The 19636-nt window shown below is 30.7% G+C and overlaps 2 protein-coding genes across 3 annotated transcripts in view; both read right to left on the bottom strand.

Moving 5' to 3' along the window:
- Positions 1–183: 183 nt before the first annotated feature.
- LOC145749435 (WD repeat-containing protein 7-like) lies at positions 184–7362 on the bottom strand. The gene is made up of 6 exons (XM_082565200.1): positions 4642–7362; positions 2908–3414; positions 2614–2820; positions 2084–2202; positions 1632–1908; positions 184–1517 (listed from the first exon to the last, which is right to left on the bottom strand). Exons 1-6 carry the CDS (start codon positions 6595–6597, stop codon positions 420–422), a joined length of 4164 nt encoding a protein of 1387 aa, XP_082421326.1. The 5' UTR covers positions 6598–7362; the 3' UTR covers positions 184–419.
- Positions 7363–10796: 3434 nt separating this feature from the next.
- LOC145750575 (dynein axonemal heavy chain 10-like) overlaps positions 10797–19636 on the bottom strand; it is a 39497-nt gene continuing 30657 nt past the window's right edge. For both annotated transcript variants that reach the window (XM_082566644.1, XM_082566645.1), the window contains exons 74-93: positions 19272–19599; positions 19028–19193; positions 18729–18863; positions 18371–18514; positions 18025–18151; positions 17636–17847; positions 17350–17479; positions 17051–17269; positions 15925–16116; positions 15596–15790; positions 15212–15376; positions 14950–15058; positions 14459–14554; positions 14070–14327; positions 13855–13965; positions 13493–13642; positions 12294–12498; positions 11597–11740; positions 11343–11453; positions 10797–11170 (exon numbers count right to left, since the gene is read on the bottom strand). In XM_082566644.1, coding sequence (XP_082422770.1) covers positions 10989–11170; positions 11343–11453; positions 11597–11740; positions 12294–12498; positions 13493–13642; positions 13855–13965; positions 14070–14327; positions 14459–14554; positions 14950–15058; positions 15212–15376; positions 15596–15790; positions 15925–16116; positions 17051–17269; positions 17350–17479; positions 17636–17847; positions 18025–18151; positions 18371–18514; positions 18729–18863; positions 19028–19193; positions 19272–19599 — 3379 coding nt within the window. In that variant the 3' untranslated portion in view covers positions 10797–10988. The remainder of the gene's footprint in view (positions 11171–11342; positions 11454–11596; positions 11741–12293; positions 12499–13492; positions 13643–13854; positions 13966–14069; positions 14328–14458; positions 14555–14949; positions 15059–15211; positions 15377–15595; positions 15791–15924; positions 16117–17050; positions 17270–17349; positions 17480–17635; positions 17848–18024; positions 18152–18370; positions 18515–18728; positions 18864–19027; positions 19194–19271; positions 19600–19636) is intronic.

Here is a 19636-nt window from a genome sequence, read left to right as displayed (position 1 = left end):
ACAAAAAAAAAACATGAGAGCAGTGGAAATTGAGCCCACAACCTCATGTAGTGTAGCAAGTGTCCTGAATACTTCCCTATGCTGCCGATAAGGTTAATGCTATTGCCATCAAACTAGCTGACAAGTTTATTTCTATAATATAATTTTAGAAAACAAATGTTAATATGGATGTTATTTCATAAAACAAGTTTCTTTTTATTTAAATATACTAAATTACAACAAACACAACCAAATCCCTTTAAACAAACAATATTGCACATAAAATTATTTTCACATAAAACCTCTTTAATCTAAAAATATTAAATATACATACATTTCACAGATAAGTTTGCCTTTTTATATTACAAACATATTATAAATAAATAAAACTCTTAACTTAATAGTATAAAGACAAACCCCATAGCAACAATTTTAGTAAGCTAGATATGAAAGCGGGCCTCAGAACCATCTGCATTCAAAAGAACGACAACTCTGTTATTAACCCACACAAGCTTTGGTGGGTGTGATCTGTGATAAACGGAACTTTCTTGTGTAGATAATTGCATTTTAAGTGGACTTATGGTTTTAATGCACTTTACTTGTGACTGAAGCATTCCGAATAAACTAGTTGCAGTTATCCAAAAGCTAAGCTGGTTTTCTACTGTGCTAAACACAGCTAGGTACTTCCCATCAGGTGAAAAACATAAAGCAGTGATCTTTGATGAGTTCCTGGATATCATTTGATGCTTACAAGTTCTTATGTCATATAAAACAATTGATCCGTTTTGTGCTGCCACAGCTGCTCTCCGTGATTTTGCATCATATGATATATTATGAAATTTAACTAAAGCAGGTACTGCTTCTAATAAACCGTAAGATGCACGAAGAACAGATACATCAATGCAAAACAAAACAATATCCATAACTTCAACAAGCACATTATTTAATTCAGAAGCCATCTTATCTGCCAATAATTCAAGCATCCGTAAAATTTCTGTTTTTCCCCTGACTAATACTGAAGTTGCTAACAACGCTTGATGCTGAGGATTTACGGCAGCAGCATTGTGCCTAGCAACTTCCCGAGCCATAGTTGTGATAAAAGTTAATGGACGGGCAGTAGCTATAAGGGATAACGAATGGTGTGATGATCTGCATGAATCTGCAACTGGAGTTAGAGGCAGCCCGCTCTGAATACTAACAATGTGCTTGTTGTAAGACTCACATAACTCTAGCAAGCCAAGTAAAACTGCTGAGACATCCATATAAGGCTCCCACACAGTAAATCCTCTTCCAAGCAAATCTATGGCTGCTCTTCTAATAGGTATATGAGCAGGAAGCTTTGAAGAAAAGGGTTGCAGCAAAAGATGAACTAAAGCTTTGCAAGTGTGGCGAGCGAGTGAATAGTTTGAAAGGCCAAAACCTTCAGGAATTTCTGAAAAGTGTCTCTTGTTTAGTTTTTTTCTGGGTTCCAACTCCTGGCCAAACTCAGCACCAATAACTCCCAAAATCACAATAGCAGTTGCATGTCGCCTTTGCATCTTAAAGTTTACCAAATTAATTTTTACTAATATAAATTAATTGAGGTTTTGGTTTGTTTTAATGTTAAAAATTATTTTTCTTAGTTACTAACACAATTATTTGATCAAACTTACTTCACATGATAACTTTGTTGTAGTTGTATGATCTTGATTGTAAGAAGTAACAGGAGGAGTACTTGTTATGTTTGATCGATCACCAACATAATCAGCGGCCAGATAAGATTCAGGTAAGTTAGGTTGTTCAAAATTTGAATTACGGATGTCAGAATGTTTACTATAATCAGGAACATATCTTGACCATGATTCAATGACCATTTTTCTTCCCTCAGTGCCCATTTGTCGTAACTCGGCCAACAATAGAGCTTGTGCTGCCTCTCTCAATTCTAGGCATCTTTTTAAAAAAAATATTTTTTACGACAGTTAACTAAATTTTAATTGTACCCCATGTTTTCTTATTTAACATTATAAGTTAGAAAGGCCTTTTCGTAATATGGTAAAAAAATAAATCATTTCTAAACGGGTATCCAAATAAGCAAAATATCTTTACATAAATAAAAATAAACTACCTATCTTGCCAGCGCCTTGCAAGTAACTCTAATTTAGGTGGTTTGTATAATTTGGCAATCATTTTTTCAGGTAATAAAATGCAGTAAAAAGTTGCCAATAAAGACCAACCTTGTTTAACCTAGAAAAAAGTATATAAGAAAATATTGTCCTAAAAAATCATTACAAAAAACAGAAGTGAAAGTTATATGCTCTTTAATTTTTACCATAAAGCAATGTAAGTATGTAAGTGAACATGCAACGATTTTTAAGAAACCATTTCATCTAAACAATTTTGTATAGTAACAGTACCAATCAATAGTTTTAAAATGAATAAATTATGGTGTGACATAAACCATAAACATTTAAATAAAAGAAAAATTCAAAGAAGTTTTGTACAACATATTATCTTACAATATAACTTAGTCCTACAAAATGTGCAACACAGAGCTAACAAAGCAACAAACACATTAAAGTTATGGGGTAAATTGACTTTCAGCATACAAATATTAAAAAATAAACACACTTTATGAATTTTAAGGCATAAAATCACCTGTGCTTGTTCAATGCAGTCAATTGCAGTTTGGTTGTAGTCATCAGACATTGAACTGGTGTCAACGGGAACTTGATAAACTTTATTTGACTTTAAAGTAGCATCAGGCAACTCCATCATTGTGTTAGAAATGGATATTATAGACATTAGATGTTGGGTTGTAAGAGAACTTGAAACCAACCAATGGTCATGATACTTTACATCATTCTAAAATTATTATAAAATTTACCAAACATTCATGTTAAAAATGCCAATGGTTAACATTTAAATCTAATCTTAAATTAATATACCTACCTGTGTTTTGTTAGTTTTTGGTAAAAGTAGAGACATGTGGCCCGCTTGAGACAACAACCCAAAACAAATTGGGGTTTTTGGTTTTAATAAACCAAGTCGATCTAAACAAATGCGATCAGTTTCACTATCAATACCCCAGGCATGCACTGATGATAAAATTATTTGGGCAACATTTATGGCAGTATCAGCAACAAGGTTTGTTTTTGGTAAGCTTTTTTTAACTTTCGTTTTTTCATTAACTTTGGAATTTGGCAAAGAAAAACCACCATTTTCATTTAAAAGCTGATGTTTAACTTGCTGAATCAAACTGTCAAAATTATTTGCCTGATTTTGTGTAATATTATTTGACAAGTCCTTAGATATATTTTTATATCTATAAGAATGTTTCATTAATAGTTTGGCAATCAATGCTTCTGTGTTTATAAAAATGACATGCGAATCTGAATCATGTACTACACTAGCACGAATTGAAGAAATAATCATGGGTTGGTAGGAATTTACTCCAGTCTGTAAAATATAGACAGCTTTGTTACTAGTTAAAAATTTAATTTTTTTTACAGATAAACAAATTGTAACAACTATGAACCCATTTAAATTTAAAACTATGGTTTATGTAAACAAAAAAAAAATTATGGTTTATGTAAACTCCAATATCCCTTATTAAAATCATCCACAGTATTTACTTTAAATTCATTTCTACAATAACATTATTTTTTTATGTTTTGTAGGTGTTTTGTAATTATGGTTCGAAATCTTAGATTTCGAAACATATTGTTATTGTCTTTATACTTATTATTACTATTATTATTTTTATTCTTTCTAGTCCCAATTTTGAAAGAAGATATCTTTAGTTCCTTAGCATTTAAAAATCTGAAATTTTAGTATGTTGTTTATTATCAGATTATGTTTTCATTCTCTTATTTACAACATTTAATTATCACTAATTACTAATTAATAAGTGTTTATTTATTAAAATTTAAAGGTTGTTATTAATTTTTTAAATCCTGGTCAATTGTATATTATGATATTGGTAACTCAAAAATGAATTAAAATTTTAATTTTTTATTACTAATTACTAATTAATAGGTGTTTATTTATTATAATTTAAAGGTTGTTATTAACTTTTTAAATCTTGGTCAATTGTATATCATGATATTACTAACTCAAAAATGAATTAAAATTTTAATTTTTATCACTAATTACTAATTAATAGGTGTTTATTTATTATAATTTAAAGGTTGTTATTAACTTTTTAAATCTTGGTCAATTGTATATCATGATATTACTAACTCAAAAATGAATTAAAATTTTCATCACTAATTACTAATTAATGGGTGTTTGTTTATTCAAATTTAAAGATTGATATTAGGTTTTAAAATTTTGGTCGGTTATATCTTATTATATTTAAAATTTAAAGATAATTAAAAAATAATTCTTGTTTGTTTGTTATATTAAATGCTGGTTTGTTAATTAAAAATCAAAGGTATGTAATATTCTTAGTAATGTTTATGCATATATTTTTTATTTATAAAATTTTGTGTTGAAAATAATCAAATAATTTCGAACCATATTTTATTTATCAAATAAATCTAGTTTAATTTTATACTTACTATTTAAATTTGTTTTTGTTGGCTATTTTCCAAAAGATTTTTAGTCTAACCTTAGTTAAGGGTGTTTAAATAAAATTGGGCGTTCTTTTTAACTTCAACTAATAAGTAAAATTAAATAAATTACCTCATCTGCACTAACAGTTTTATCCAAATCTGAACCTTCAATAAAAGATTTAAAACCTTGTTGTGCAACAGCTTTAAATGTGGACAACCTCCTAGATTTTAGTACTTGTGTCAAGGTTCGAGAATTTTGCTGAACATCAAATTTTTGAACATTAGTGTCACAGCCTGAAAAAATATCCTGGGCAATAGCACTGTGTTCACATCGATCTAGGTGACCAGTCTCCATTTGCCACACAAACGTAGTTGAATCTGCACAACATACTATCAAAAAATCATCTTCAGGTCTCCATCGAATTGTTGTAATGGATGTAGGATGATGAGAAGCAAGTAAAATACATTTCCGGTCACGAAGACTTAAAAGAGCGACAGAATGGTCACTAGCAACAGAGCAAATGGATTGGTTAACACGTTGATTACAACCATTTGGGGGAATAATCAATTGAAGAATTTCGCCACCATGAACATTAAATGAATGAAGACGAGTACCAGCCAGTATATCCCACATTACTACAGAAAAATCTGAGCTTCCCGATAAAAGTAAATCAGGGCTATAGCGTTTCGGCGAATCTTCATGAGGATAAAGTAAACATGTTATTCTTTCTTTATGTCCACGTAGAGTTTTATGTGGAGGCCAGCCTTTGCGATTGATGCTTTCATTAACAAACATGTGTGCTTTACAAGTTTTTGCGGCTGGAACTACAGTGATGGAACCATCTTCTCGTCCACAACACAGATAACAATACTGAAGAACAAATATTGAAGATGTAACATTAACTGGCTTTTTTAAATTATTACTTAGTTGGTCAATTATGCCTAGAGGTTGATAATCAAGATTTTTCCAAAGATCTTCAAGACTGGTAATAACTGATAAATGTATTTGTTCGAAAGTGGGTAAATTAAATTTTGACATTACAACTTTTCCTTCACAAGTTCCCATAACAAAACATAACAAATTCTCCATTACTAAATAGTTTATAGCAGGACCCAAAGGAAAAAAATGACTGTCATCAAGCACTATTTTTCGTAACAAAGTGGGTTCACAGTTTTTTGCTTTACCTTGGTGGCTAGAACGAAAGCTTTCTTGATTATAAGAACTAAAGGGTAATTTGTACAACAAAACCTGTCCCTTTCTATCCCAAATTACAACAATTTCGTTTAAAATAAAATTTCCACCAGTTAATTGTTGATCTTTTTCACCAGAAGACTTACATAAAACTGAGTAGTCACAGATATCACAAACCTGCCATGTATCAATACCCACAATTAGAAGCAATGATTGGTTAATTTTTGATACTGCCAGACAAATAGTTTGACTAAAGTTTAGTTGTTTTGATTCTTCCTCAAAGATAACTTCCTGGGAAAACGAATTTGGAATTTTCCACACTTTAATCATTCCACTAACAGTAGTGCCTAGTATATTGCAAGTGGTAATATTATTAAGTGAAGGTAACAAGCATGCCCCCGAAAACCAGTCAGGATATATTCTGGAAGATAGCGAGATTAAAACCGTAAGGGTTGATGTACTTAACAACAGTATTTCTGCAAATTGTCCATAACACATAAGCCATTCTTGATGTTCAGTGTCTAAAATGACATCAAAACCTTTTATAACAGTCGGACAACCGGGTAGAATAGCTTGTTCCAAGCAACGTCCATCGACCAAATCCCATAAGCACAATTCACCACTATCTGAAGCGCTAAATATATGTTGTTTCTTCCAAACTTGAAAATTAATATTTTTTGTAACTGTAGTTAAACTAACGATAGAACTTGTATGTCCAAACAACATAGATCTAGGGATTATAGCATCGTTTACCAAGTCCCAAATACATAGTTGTCCATCTCTGCATCCAGTCACAATTGTTTTGAAGTCGGGAGTAAGTAATATCGAACAAATTTTGTGAGTTGGAGGTTTGTGTCCCCACAAAATAATAGGAACCACAAGGCTGTTTGCCATTTCAGTATTAGTTAATTAACGGTAATTTCTTGAAAAAAAAATGTTTACTGGTCATTACCAATCTGTTTAAAATGTATCATTATGCGATTTATCTATTTCATTCTCAAATATTTATTATTTAGGACCCATTGTCAGATTGTTAAATTTGCATAAATTTTGCGGTACCTATAAACTATACTGGATCGAATGAATCAAATGTATATCAAATGGTTATCGAATGGATTGAATAAATAGAATGTACTCAAACGTATGTATAACAAATGGTTTTCGAATGAACCAAATGGATTGAATGGATCAAACGGATCGAATGAACCGAATAGATCACATGCATTATGCTTATTCTGAATGGGTAAAGGTCGGGGTTAGGGTTTAATTTATGCAATATTTTTCTTCTATTCTATCCATTCGATTCATTTGATCCATTCGGTCCATTCGACAACCATTTGATATATACATTTGCTCCATTCGGTCCATTCGATAACCATTTGATATATACATTTGCTCCATTCGGTCCATTCGATAACCATTTGATATACTATTGATCCATTCGATCCTGTATAGTTTATAGGTACCCTAAATTTTGATCGTACCTAACAAAACAATATCACAGTAAAGATTTATAAATGGGTAGTACTAAAATGACTGCGGAAAAAAAGCGGAATTCACAAGAGAAGCCTAGAGACAGAGTGAGGTTATAAAAACTCCTCCTTTTTCGCATTTATAAACTTGGCGGACAACGCTAATAGAGCTCTCAGACTTGCTATGTAGCGATAAAGCAAAGCAATTTTAATCTTAACGTTGAAAAAAACGTTACCACAGCTTCAATCCGAGGAGGGGTTATAACTATTTTTTGGCGGTTGTCGGTTGTCGGGTTGTCGGGTCTAGGTTGTCAGGTCTAAGTTGTCGGGTTGTCGGGTTGTCAGGTCTAGGTTGTCGGGTCTAGGTTGTCGGGTCTAGGTTGTCGGGTTGTCAGGTCTAGGTTGTCAGGTCTAAGTTGTCGGGTTGTCAGGTCTAGGTTGTCGGGTCGTCAGGTCTAGGTTGTGGGGTCGTCAGGTCTAGGTTGTCGGGTCGTCAGGTCTAGGTTGTCAGGTTTTAAGTTGTCGGGTTGTCATACCCAGGTTGTCAGGTCTAGGTTGCTGAGTTGTTAGACCAAGGTAGTCAAGTTTAGGTAATATGTTATATGGTGCATGCATGAATTATATAAATATTTGGTCAGGTTGTTAGCTATCTAGGTTGTTTGATTTTGGTCAATAGGTTGTTGAGTGGTTTAACACTCTACTATCAGATTTTATGCAAAAATGCATCTATCAATTATTAATGCTATTGAAAAAAGGTCACATAACAAAAAAACTTGTATAATTTTTGGGTTATTTGTAGGCAAAATTGTTTACTATTATAGAATATAAAATGTTTGCTTTATAACCAAATATCAAACAAAAAGATGTTAAACATTACAACAACCCAACACCAGACAACCCAAAAGCCGACAAATTAACCCATGGACAACTCAATAGATCGAATGAAATCAAACGGATATAAAATTAAACAAAAATTTTGCATGAATTAAACCCTAACCCTAACCCCAACCCTCACCCATTCAGATAACCCATTAACACACAAGTTATGTGTCTACATGGTCAGTTATCCTTGGGTTGAAATGTCTACGGGTTGAGGTGTTCGTTGAGTTGTCTGGTGTTAAGTTGCCAATGGGGTAAATTGACTGACCACTTATATTTGTATTGATTGTTGTATATTGTCGTCAAATAAACTCATAAATGGCTCTTTAATTTTTTTTAAATATATATTTATACACATTAACCATATATCTACCCTTAAAGGATTATATAAAATAAAAACAAAGAAAAATAAAATTCCACCCAAAAAATATGAATTATAAAAATATGTATTTATTTTTAACTCAATATACATCCCGACAACCGAGACCTGACAACCCGACAAGGACAACTTAGACCTAACAACCCGACAACCTAGACCTGACAACCCGACAACCTAGACGTGACAACCGGCAGCGTGGTGTAGTGGTCAGGACACTCTTCTACCATACACAAGGTGCAGGGTTTAATTCCCAGTGATCTTATGCTGTAGCCCTTGAGTAAGGCGGTGTGAACTCCTGCTTAAAATTGTGAACTCCTGCTGAGCCGGCACTTATGCAGCAGTGAATTACTGGGCAATTATAATCTATAATATCCCAAACTAGCATAGGCAACTCGAGACTGGGTTGGGGTAACTGATGTTACTCTATGTTTAAGACGCGCATTCGACTTTCCCACGGCGAGGATGAAGTTACATACAAAAAAAACCTAGACCTCACAACCTAGACTGACATCCCGACAACCTAGACGTGACAACCTAGACCTGACAAGCCGACAACCTAGACCTGACAACCCGACAACTTAGACCTGACAACCTAGACCCGACAACCCGACAACCTAGACCTGACAACCCGACAACTTAGACCTGACAACCTAGACCCGACAACCTAGACCTGACAACCCGACAACTTAGACCTGACAACCTGACAACCCGACAACCGACAAAAAAAGTTATAACCCCTGTAGTTCAATCCTTGCTGAATTACACTGGCAGACCGGCATGCCTGCTGACCAGTATTTCTCGACTAGAGAATTTTGCTTTGGCGAATAATCACCAAAAATAGTGATTCCAAATACTTTTTCATCGTACAATACAAAAAAGAACGGGGTAAAATACTCCCTTTCGTGAAAAAACAAAATCAAACCTAATATGAAATAAGTTGACAATATTCCTAACTCTTTTAAATTCAAAAATAAAATTAATCAAAACATTAAAAAATTGTCAAACGCAGGAGTATACTTTTTTACTAAACTGAAATACGTGGTATCACTTGACGTCACAAATCGGAAGTTTCAACAACTTATTTATCATTGCGCTCTAAAATATTAAAAAATGGTCAAATACAGGTATAAAGTTGGATTTTTGCAACATACCCAACAACGACATACCTTTATAAAAATAAACGTCCTCGCCTACTTTACCTCGCCTACCCCATTCCGCCTACCCCATCCGCCTACATGTGATCTCAAATTCAAGGAGTGCCATAAAATGTTATACGCATTAAAAAAAAAATTGTTTGTGGTGCCCAATTTAAAACATCCACAGCAGAAGGTCTTTCCACTTGTTCAGCAACAACAACTTTCATCTAGAAAACAAAATAAGGCGTCTTTACCGTTCCATTTGTTAGATGGAGCTGTTAATGAAAACAGGAAAGTTAAAGATACAAATGAATAAAACGAGCCAGCACATATGATCGCAAAATCAGGAAGTGCCATAAACTTATATTAACAGAAATTATTTACCGGAAGTTAACAGGTCCAATATTAATTTTAAAAATTAACCTAAAAGTTAAATTTTTACGCAAAAGTTAACTTCGGTAATCAACGATAAGCGGGTTAACAGTGGTGCCCACCGGTTATCGATAACCTTCGTTACTTTTTATTTAATTTAACTTATCAGAGTTAACGAATGTACGGTATTGTGTAACATATTTCCATTTAACAAAGTTATTTTTTCGGTTAACTGTGCCTACCTATGATAAATTTGTATTTTATTGATATATAATATACATATGTGTCTTTACCCATGTAACTTTTAGTGATTGGAACTATTTCTATATATTATCCAACACTGTTGTCGGATATATTAAGTTTTAAGCAAAACTTACTGTTCTAACAGTTAAACTTTGCCTTAGTAACAATCAGTTGACCTGCCTGCTTATTGTAAGTGTTTGTGAGCCAATATCAACCGTTTCTAAATGGTTATTTTATAAAAATTAACAACAAAACATAACCTTATTTTGTTAAAATTTTTCAAATACAGCCCACCTAATTAAAAATACTTTAAAATTTAAAAGTGTCCCATATAATATGGCTAAATATTGCTCTTCATGCTAAGTTTGTTTTCTGCAAAAAAAAATCAAAAAGTACAACAAAACAGCTCAGAAAGCTTAAAAAAAGAATATTTTCCCATATCTGCTAGCATATGAGCTTACGACGATGACGTCGTTCGTCACGTGACTCGCGAGCGTGGGGACTTTCCCTATTTACAATATTTTAAAACCAAATCCCAATATCTCGAAAACTACTTAATTAATTTTAAAAATAATTGGTATCCTCATGCAAGTTGGAAAAATCCCAACATAATTAAAAAAAAACAACCCTTTATTAAAAAACAAATTAAAGATAAAAAATAAACTTAACTATACATAAAACTGGTTAAATATTTTAAATCAAGTAAAAACACTTATACGTAAAAAAACACAAAAAAATGCAAAATACCTTAAAACTTTGTTTTATAAATACCAAAAATAAGTAATAACTAAAACACAAGCGCCTTTAATCTGAATTTAGTGTAAGGCAGACGCCCTGCAATACCCAATGAGATATATGTTCTGTGGTGTGCAAGTCAGATAAAAATACAAGACCGACACCCATCGCATTACGCCGCAAAGATGTCGTATAAACAGGAGTCGTAAGAGTATTCTGCAACTTTAAACGATGCGCTTCGATTGGTATAACTAAAAATCAGACAATTTTTACTTTTATTTTTTTAAATTTAAAATCACAAAAAAAATTTAATGGTCTTAACAAAAGATAAAAAAATGTGTCCGGAAAATACTCACGGTGATTTTTGTTGTAAGCTTATACAAAACAATATACTAAAGATCAACTGATTAAAAATATATTTACCTTTAAGCACGGGTAGCTCTTGTATTAGTTGTTTGGGTTTAGGACGAATAAGACAGCAATTTTCAATGTCCCAAGCCGCCCCCTCCAAATACAGACCACTAACGAAACATCCTTAAATAGCAAATAAAATTCCCAATTACATTAAAACATTAAATGATACATTTAAAATTAAACATTTTAGCTATTAATTTTAGTTTAGGCATATTTAAAAAGTATTATTAACTTTAAAAAAAAATATCTCGTTACAGCTTTACCTTGGTGAGTTCTTTCAGTGACCTCTTCAGCAGATTGCCATTGGGTTACTTGTGTGTAAAGGGTAGAACGATCAAGGGGCCAACCGTTTTTCCGACATGTTGCTTGGACTAAGGCTGTCAAGTAAGACTCTGGAATATGAAGACCTGAAACCCATTTAATGTTTAATTATAACCTTACAATGTTTAACAATCGTAGGCTAGTCGAATACTTATTACAAAATATATATTTTGCAAAACCGGCAGCGTGGTGTAGTGGTAAGAACACTTGCTACACCACACATGAGGTCGTGGGTTCAATCCCCACTGTTCTCATGCTGTAGCGCCCTTGAGTAAGGCGCTATAAACGGTGTGAACTCCTGCTGAGCCAGCACTTGTTCAGCAGTATAATTATCGGGCAATTATAATCTATAATATCCCAAACTGCCACAGGCAATTCGAGACTGGGTCGGAGTAACTGATGTTACTCTATGTTTAAGTCGCGCATTCGACTTTCCCACATCGAGGATAAAGATATATACAAAAAAAAAAAATATTTAAAATCGTTAAATTTAATTTTAAATTAAGGTTCAAGTCGATTGCTTAAAGTTCAGGTTAATTATTTAAATTAAGGTTAAAACAGATTTCCCCTTTCCCAAATAGTTTAATTTTATCTTTTCATAATACAAAAAATTGTTAGGTATATTAAAATCCGGCTTACCAGAAAGCCATATAACAGCAGGCTCTGCTACATTGACCCAGGCTGCATATTGATCATGTCTCTTTTTAAAATGCTCCATCCAATTGCCAAGTGATTTAAGTGTAGATGGAGCTAATTTGCGCCATATCGAAGGAATCTGACCATTAAATAATGCACGGGCAAGGTCGTCAAGTTCATTGCTCATACCAACTTCGCCAGCCAGTGCCTTTTTTCAAATTAATAAATTTATATTGTTGACTTCCACCATTAAAGAAAGTTTTAAAATTTGATAAAAAATAATTACAAAATTTAATCTAACACAAGAAGTTATTTAACACAGCCTACAAATAAAATGGTTGACAAATCTATAATTTTTTTCACACAAACATGCTTTTTAATATTGTTTTTAAGTTATTGAAATCATACCTCTTTTTACTTTTTTACACCCAATACAAAATTCTGAACTATGCCTCATATCAATATTTAATTTTTAATAAACAAATAGAATACCCTGCAATAAACAAATAAAACTTAATATTTTCATCTGTTATTAAAATCCTGACAATAAAATTCTAAACATGTTTTTAAAAACTATTATGGACACGTGTACATAAGGCTTATTTTGGATAAATCCGCATAGGCTTGAATTTTTATAAACAAATAGTTTTTTGATATTAAAATATAATGAATTGGCTATTAATTTTTTGACATGTCTAATCATATTTATATAATTTAAGAAGTACATGGAGTGTTTTTAACTATTTACGTAGAAAGTTTGTACTTGTTTTCCTTGTATTATCTTAAACAATTTATTTTCGCTTTATATCAAGTGCAATGTTGGTTTTTAAAACAGACTTGGCAAATTGGTTCTTCTGAACAGATAAACATCGATCTAAACCTAACATAAATTTATGCCACTTGATAAACATGGATTTACAACTAACGTAAATTCAGTATTTATTTTTGGAAGAATTAGCCAGAATTTTATATTTTTGTATCAATTCACAACCAAACACAATTCTCAATTCACAACCAAAAACAATTCAATAAATTTACTACATACATACAGCAGCTAATTACAAAATATGTTGCACAATTTAAAAATCGTTAAAATTTGATTTAAATAGAGCTTTGATCAAGCCGATTACTTATATTCAAGTCAATTATTTAATTTAAGGTTTAAAACTAATCTTTCCATCCCCAAATAGTTTAATTTTTACCTTCTGCAGTTCAACAAGTGACTTTCCCATCCTTTCAATAAGCTTATTCCAACGTTCAAGTTCCTGCAAAAGTACAATCGAAGTTGGAGAAATATCCAAACCCATCTCTCGATGAATCTTCTCTAAATCAAAAACCGCTGGAATTTTGTTCTGAAAACAAAGTAATGCAAAATGACGTTCTACATATACAAGTTTACATTAAATAAAACAGTTCCTATATATACACTGTTTAAACAATCATTAAAATGTTGAAAGTAACGGGTAGTTATTTAGACAATACTTAAAACAAATTGTTTGAATATAATATTTATAAATTTGTTGTCATTTTTTACCATATTTGGAAGTGCATTTTTTACATTTACCTGAATATCCTTAGCAACACTATTAATAAAATCATCTCTGCTTATACCACCCCCAGTGTCCCCAGTTTGGGGCTGAAGATCAACCAAGTGTTCCCACATTGCTCTAGCGGCCTAAACAAAGCAAAAATTTTCTTTATACAACGACTGTTTTTATAAAAAAAATAAAAAAAAATATCAAGCTTACATAATATACATTGTTGTTTTATAATAAACACCTGGGTATAGTATCCTATTTCAGCATTTGGATGTAATCCAAATACTTCTGGTGTGTTAGTAAGAGGCAAACCCTCTATCAGGTCTACATAACTGTCCTTGTTTTCTTTATCTTCAGGTATTTTATAGTCAACCTCATTATTATGGTAAAAGTGAAATGGTTGGAAAGCATCAAATATAAAATCACCAAAATATTCATCCATGTAAGTAGTTAAAACCCGGCGATCAAAATTATCTATAGCTCTACCACCATACATAACCTAATTTTATAGAAAATAACAAGAACAAAAATTTATTCAATTTTTTTTAATTATTATGTTTGTACAAATACTTAGTAGGTGTTGAAAGGTTGAAGGTTACATTTCTTACTTTATTTTTTTTATTATCTTACCTCTCCAATGAGATATTTAAGCGAACCCCATGGTAATTTATCATCATTTTGCTCATAAGCCTTGTTCAAGTAAGTCCGCAATATGTCCATGCATACCTAAAAGTCAAAAATTATGATAATTAAATGTTACATTGGAATAAAGCGAATTTTCTATCTTAAACCTATTTTTTAATCTGCGATGTGAATTAATAAACTAAAATACTAAAACAGCTTTAGTATAAATAATAGCCTAAATTATATTAACAACAAATTTTACAAGTTTTTCCTAGTATGGTATATTTAAATAAATAATCAGAAATTTGTTTAATAATATCTTACAATAATTTATTTAGATAAACCTCCAGTGAAATATTTAAATATCCTGTATTTTTTATGCAAAATTTGTTATTTTTGGGCCATAATTTTCCCAAACAAAATACATTAAACTTAATTTTTTTAATGTGTTAAACTTTTAAATAATTTAATTCGAATATAAAAAGTTAAATAATTACAGTATGGTCGGATTCATTAAAGTCATATGAAATGTTCCAGCCAATTTTTCCATATTTTCTTCTTTCCTGCACTACAGCATGAAAAAAACTTAGCACAAACACTAAAGACCTAGAAAGTTAATATTAAATCAATGAATAAGTTTTATTAAAAGGAAAAAAAAATCAAATTACAAAAGTAAAATTAAGTAATGCAATCAAAATTAAAAGTCTAGATAACACAAATTTACAAACTAATATTATATTAAAAAATGGTAAGCGTTACCTGTAAGCGGAATGCGGACATTCACCTAACATTGAAGCAGTGATTTTATGGTAAGTGTTTCTTAAGTTTAGTTTTAAACCATTAGGTGGTTCAGTCACCACTTTAAGGGATCTTTGAAGAATTCCAATGGGAAACTCTGGAATTGATTCAGTGGTCAGCCACAATCTAAAATATACCGTTTTTCAGGTTCAATTGGTTAATTCAGAAATATATTCATTCACACTCATGTTATATATTTATTAATTAAAAATTAAACAAACTAATTTTTTTAAGTTTTTCAGAATAAAAATTAAAACATAAAATTAATATTATCCAAATGTTAATATAAAAATTTGCTAAATAATATAGATGACATGTTAAAAAAAATAAAAGAATAAAATTAACCTAAAATCAGGATGAGGCTTCAAAATATGTTCCAAAGCCTTCTCTAAATCTTTCAACCATTTAACAAGTAAATGACAATTTTGAAGCATAAGCCATTGACCTCTTGCAATAGCAGTTTCTAATAACTGCAGTGCAACTTTTTCCTGACCTTGACCCATTGCAAGAAACTTTAATCTGTTTCCACCAAATCCGGACCTAAAATTATCTTATTTATTAATTCAAAAAAAAATTTACTCATATTTAAATTTTTTTTTAATTATATAACTAAAAAAATTAGATAGCAAAAATGGCAACAAATCAAGACAGCAAAAAAGCAAATTTCAGCATACCTTTCAGCAAGCTTGGTCAAATCTGAAGCAGGGTCAGAACCAGGTGATAGAATAAATACAATTGGTGAAAGGGGGTTACTTTGTTCGTAGATTGATTCAAAACTAATAATAGGAGGTTGAACAAATATTTCACCTACTTGCACAATCACATAATTTGTAATCGCTCTAATAACTCGGTCTACTCTAAAACATCTAAAATTCAATTTTTTTAAATTTTAGTAAATCTTGTAAGATTTAATTTTAATACCCTTACCAGGGTTAGTTTTTTTTAAATTAAACTAGTATTTTATGTGTTTAAAACTAAATTATAAAAAAATGTTATCAGGAAACAAAATAACGAGTCACAAGTCGCTAAAAACAATTTGTTTTTTTAAATTAGATAATTTATGTATATTTGCCGATGCTATTGCATGCTAACTCAATGGTTTCGAAATAATGTGATTACATTAACATTACCTTGCGTTTATAAAGGTTATTATTGGGCATTTATTAACAATTACTTTCAATGTTTTCACATTGCGTAAAATTCATTTTTGCAGTTTGTTTAGTTGTTGTGCAATGAAGTAAAGTTTGGTAAGCTTAGTATTGTACTAAATATGAAGTCTTTAGTATCAGCAAAGTTTTTAACAGTCTTTAATCAAGTTTTGTTATGCTAGTAAAAAGTTGTAAAAATATTTGGCTATTAAACTTATCCACTTTTAATTAATATTATTAAAACAAATTTTTATGTGTTTAAGGGAATTTAAATTCGTAAAAGTTGCGAAAATATAAGTTTTTTTTTTATAATATAACGCAGCTTTAAAAGATCAAAAATGACATGCTGTATGTGCAAAAAATTTGCACGTTATCTATAGCAGTTAACGATAATTAAGCGATTGTTTAACAAGGCGTTACATTTTTAAAAAGCATTGTAAGGCACCAAATGTTAGAGCTATAAAACATGAAAGTAAGAAAAATAGGGTGTTTTTTTTAAAATTTGATAACATTTTTAGCGAATCGTTGTTAATTTGTACCCTGGTTATATTTATATTAAGAAACATACTTTTAAAACACCAAAAAATTTAGCTTTTAAAAAAAAAGTTTTTATTACCTCAACATAGTTTATTAAGGAGATTTTTTTATTTACCTCAGCAAACATAGTTTATTGAAATCATTTAATCCTTCTTTGTATTTTCCAGGAAAAGGTATTGATTCTGGAGTATCATGATCAAACCAGGTCTTCCACAAGTTTTCGCTGCGATCAACATCATCTGGTAGAGAGGAGAAAATTTCAGGAAGAACACGAGAGAGCTCAATAATGTCTTGCCATCCTTGTTCAGGTATCCAATCATGAAGCTTTCGTCGACTAAAAAAATAGTTAATTCCTTTTTAAAAGTTTTAACTTTAAAAACTAAAATTAACTTATTAACTAAAATATTTAGAAACCTGCTTTTTTCAAGTGCAATGTTTCCTTTGTAAAAAAAGTCAAGCTCTTCTTGTTTGATCTTTCCTTGATCTTGCTCAAGCTTAATGGTCATTTGAAATGAAAATAATAACTTATGTTTCTCAAACAAACCTAAAAAATGTATTTTTTATGGTTAAAAATTTTACAGTGTGATTGAACTTTAAATTTTTTATATAAACAACTAAATTTAAAAAAAATTACACATACTTTAAGAAACATCAATAAAAAAATTCATGTAACATAAAAAATTAGTTGTATTGCACAAACCTGTGCATGCATAGTTGTAAATGTTGTGAGTTAGTGTATCAATGATATTTTTTAATCTTTTATGTAAAATAGAATCTGGCAAACTTTTTCTTAAAGAAAAATCAAAAACACCAAGAAATGAGGCAAGGGAGAACTGATACATGTTGTTAATAATTGACATCTCAGAAAGTACAAAAAAAAGAATAGCCCCCCGTCTTGCTGCTGGTCGATAACTGATTTTTAATTACAATTTTTAATATTTGTGAACAAAAAAAGTTAAAAATTTAATTTTTTTAATTGACAATGGAAAACACTTTTCATGTAAGTCATTTAAAAAAAATTACTTTAAAGCACAAAATGACACAGTTACGAGTCTTTATTATTAAAAAGTACGATTTAGGAGCACTTACCCATCTCGAAGTTTATCAATATCTCCTGAGGTTTTTTCAGCCATAGCCAACTTTTCAGAAACCTCAGTAGCTTTTGATTTTGTTTCATCCAAAGTTTCAATTAATTCCGTGTTATCCAACATATTGCCTAATTTTGACAAAAATTTAGGATTATTCTTGAGTTAGAATTAAATCTGTTAATTATGAAACCGTTTAACGTTCAAGGTACCAATGCTACATATAATAAAAAAATTAATACATAAAAATATATTGTAATTATACATAAAAAAACATTTAAATTGTTAAATTTAATTAGATAAGAAACTAAATAAATAGAATTCTAATAAAAAATTAACATAGTTGAAACCTTTAGATGTTGCAAGTTCTCGTAATAATGAATCCTCCAAATCCTTCAATAATTTTTTGTTTTCTGAAGTTTCCTGAATCAATCTTTCTCTTTGTTCTTCTAGTTCTTTTCTCTCAAACTTTACAATCACTGATAAAAGTTGATCTAAAATGTAACAAATTAATTTAAACACCATTTTTAGAAAACTTGCCACATTTAGGTAGGTATGTCAAACAAACCGAAGATTCTTAAGAAAAATGCATTTATTTCCCATTACACATTGACTTATTAATTGAGTAAAGCTAAAACTATTTTTTTCAGTTGCTGCTTGACTTCTTTAATGGTAGAAGCCAATTAACTTTTTAACTTTAATATTTACCTTCAAGTCCCTTTAATGTGACAGTGTAATTTATAATCATAGCCTTTCCAAACACAGCTGGAGAGTAGCGGGGATTTGACAATTTGCTTGTTAAATATAATTTAAAGTTTGAGTCATAATCAACTTCTTTGTCACCTATAAATAAAAAAATAATTAAAACAAATTTAATTAATGTTAGAAATTTAAGTCAGTTTTTTTAAATCCCTCTTTTATCTTTAGAAGTTATTTAAAAAAATTCAAAATATTTGGCAAGAAATTTTAACCCTCAAAATTTGATTATATTTTTATAATTATCATACCTAGAATAACAAATTCTCTTCCTTGCCCTCCTTTAATATCTTTCTCAAGTACATTATCTATGACCGGATCAATATATTCATCAACATCTTTAAATAAGAATGGGAATCCATACTTAATGGCTAACTCAAGTTGTTTTAGAAAGTCTGGACTGTTAAAGGATGATTCCTATTACAAAAAAAATTTTCAGTAACAAAAAAATAAATTACTAAGTTACAGTGTTAGCATCTCTGAAAAAAAACTAACCTTTAAATTATTTTTCTCTTCCTTTTTTCTAATCCAACTTAAAGCTTGTTCCTGTGGATCAATACACAATGGAAACCTTGATGCTCTTGTTGTTAAAATCCCATTCTGAATAGACAATTCGTCTGGAGGAAGACCTTCTGAACCCCACTTACTTATCTCCACCTCATCTGTGAGCAAGTTTTCAAGCCGAAATGGATTTGAAAGAGGAATTTTTCTTTGTGTAACATTGTTAACCCACTCTTCATAAACCATTTGATTTCGAAATTCCCAACTAAATGCACCCTCATAACTTAAAAATGCGGAAGAAATAAGACAATCTCCAAGCAGTCTGAAAAAAAAATAACGCCCTTAACTTTTAACAAAAA

Source organism: Corella eumyota, chromosome 4 (genome assembly GCF_963082875.1).
Source record: "Corella eumyota chromosome 4, kaCorEumy4.1, whole genome shotgun sequence".
In the NCBI taxonomy this organism is placed as follows: Eukaryota; Metazoa; Chordata; class Ascidiacea; order Phlebobranchia; family Corellidae; genus Corella; species Corella eumyota.
This window is presented reverse-complemented; position numbering and strand designations above follow the sequence as displayed.

Coding starts and splice junctions, on each gene's coding strand:
- LOC145749435 (XM_082565200.1), bottom strand. CDS start 6,597: ATGGCAAACAGCCTTGTGGTTCCTATTATTTTGTGGGGACACAAACCT. Junction 3,415..4,641: donor AAACTGTTAGTGCAGATGAG/GTAATTTATTTA, acceptor TATATTTTACAG/ACTGGAGTAAATTCCTACCA. Junction 1,909..2,083: donor GCAAGGCGCTGGCAAGATAG/GTAGTTTATTTT, acceptor TTTTTTAAAAAG/ATGCCTAGAATTGAGAGAGG.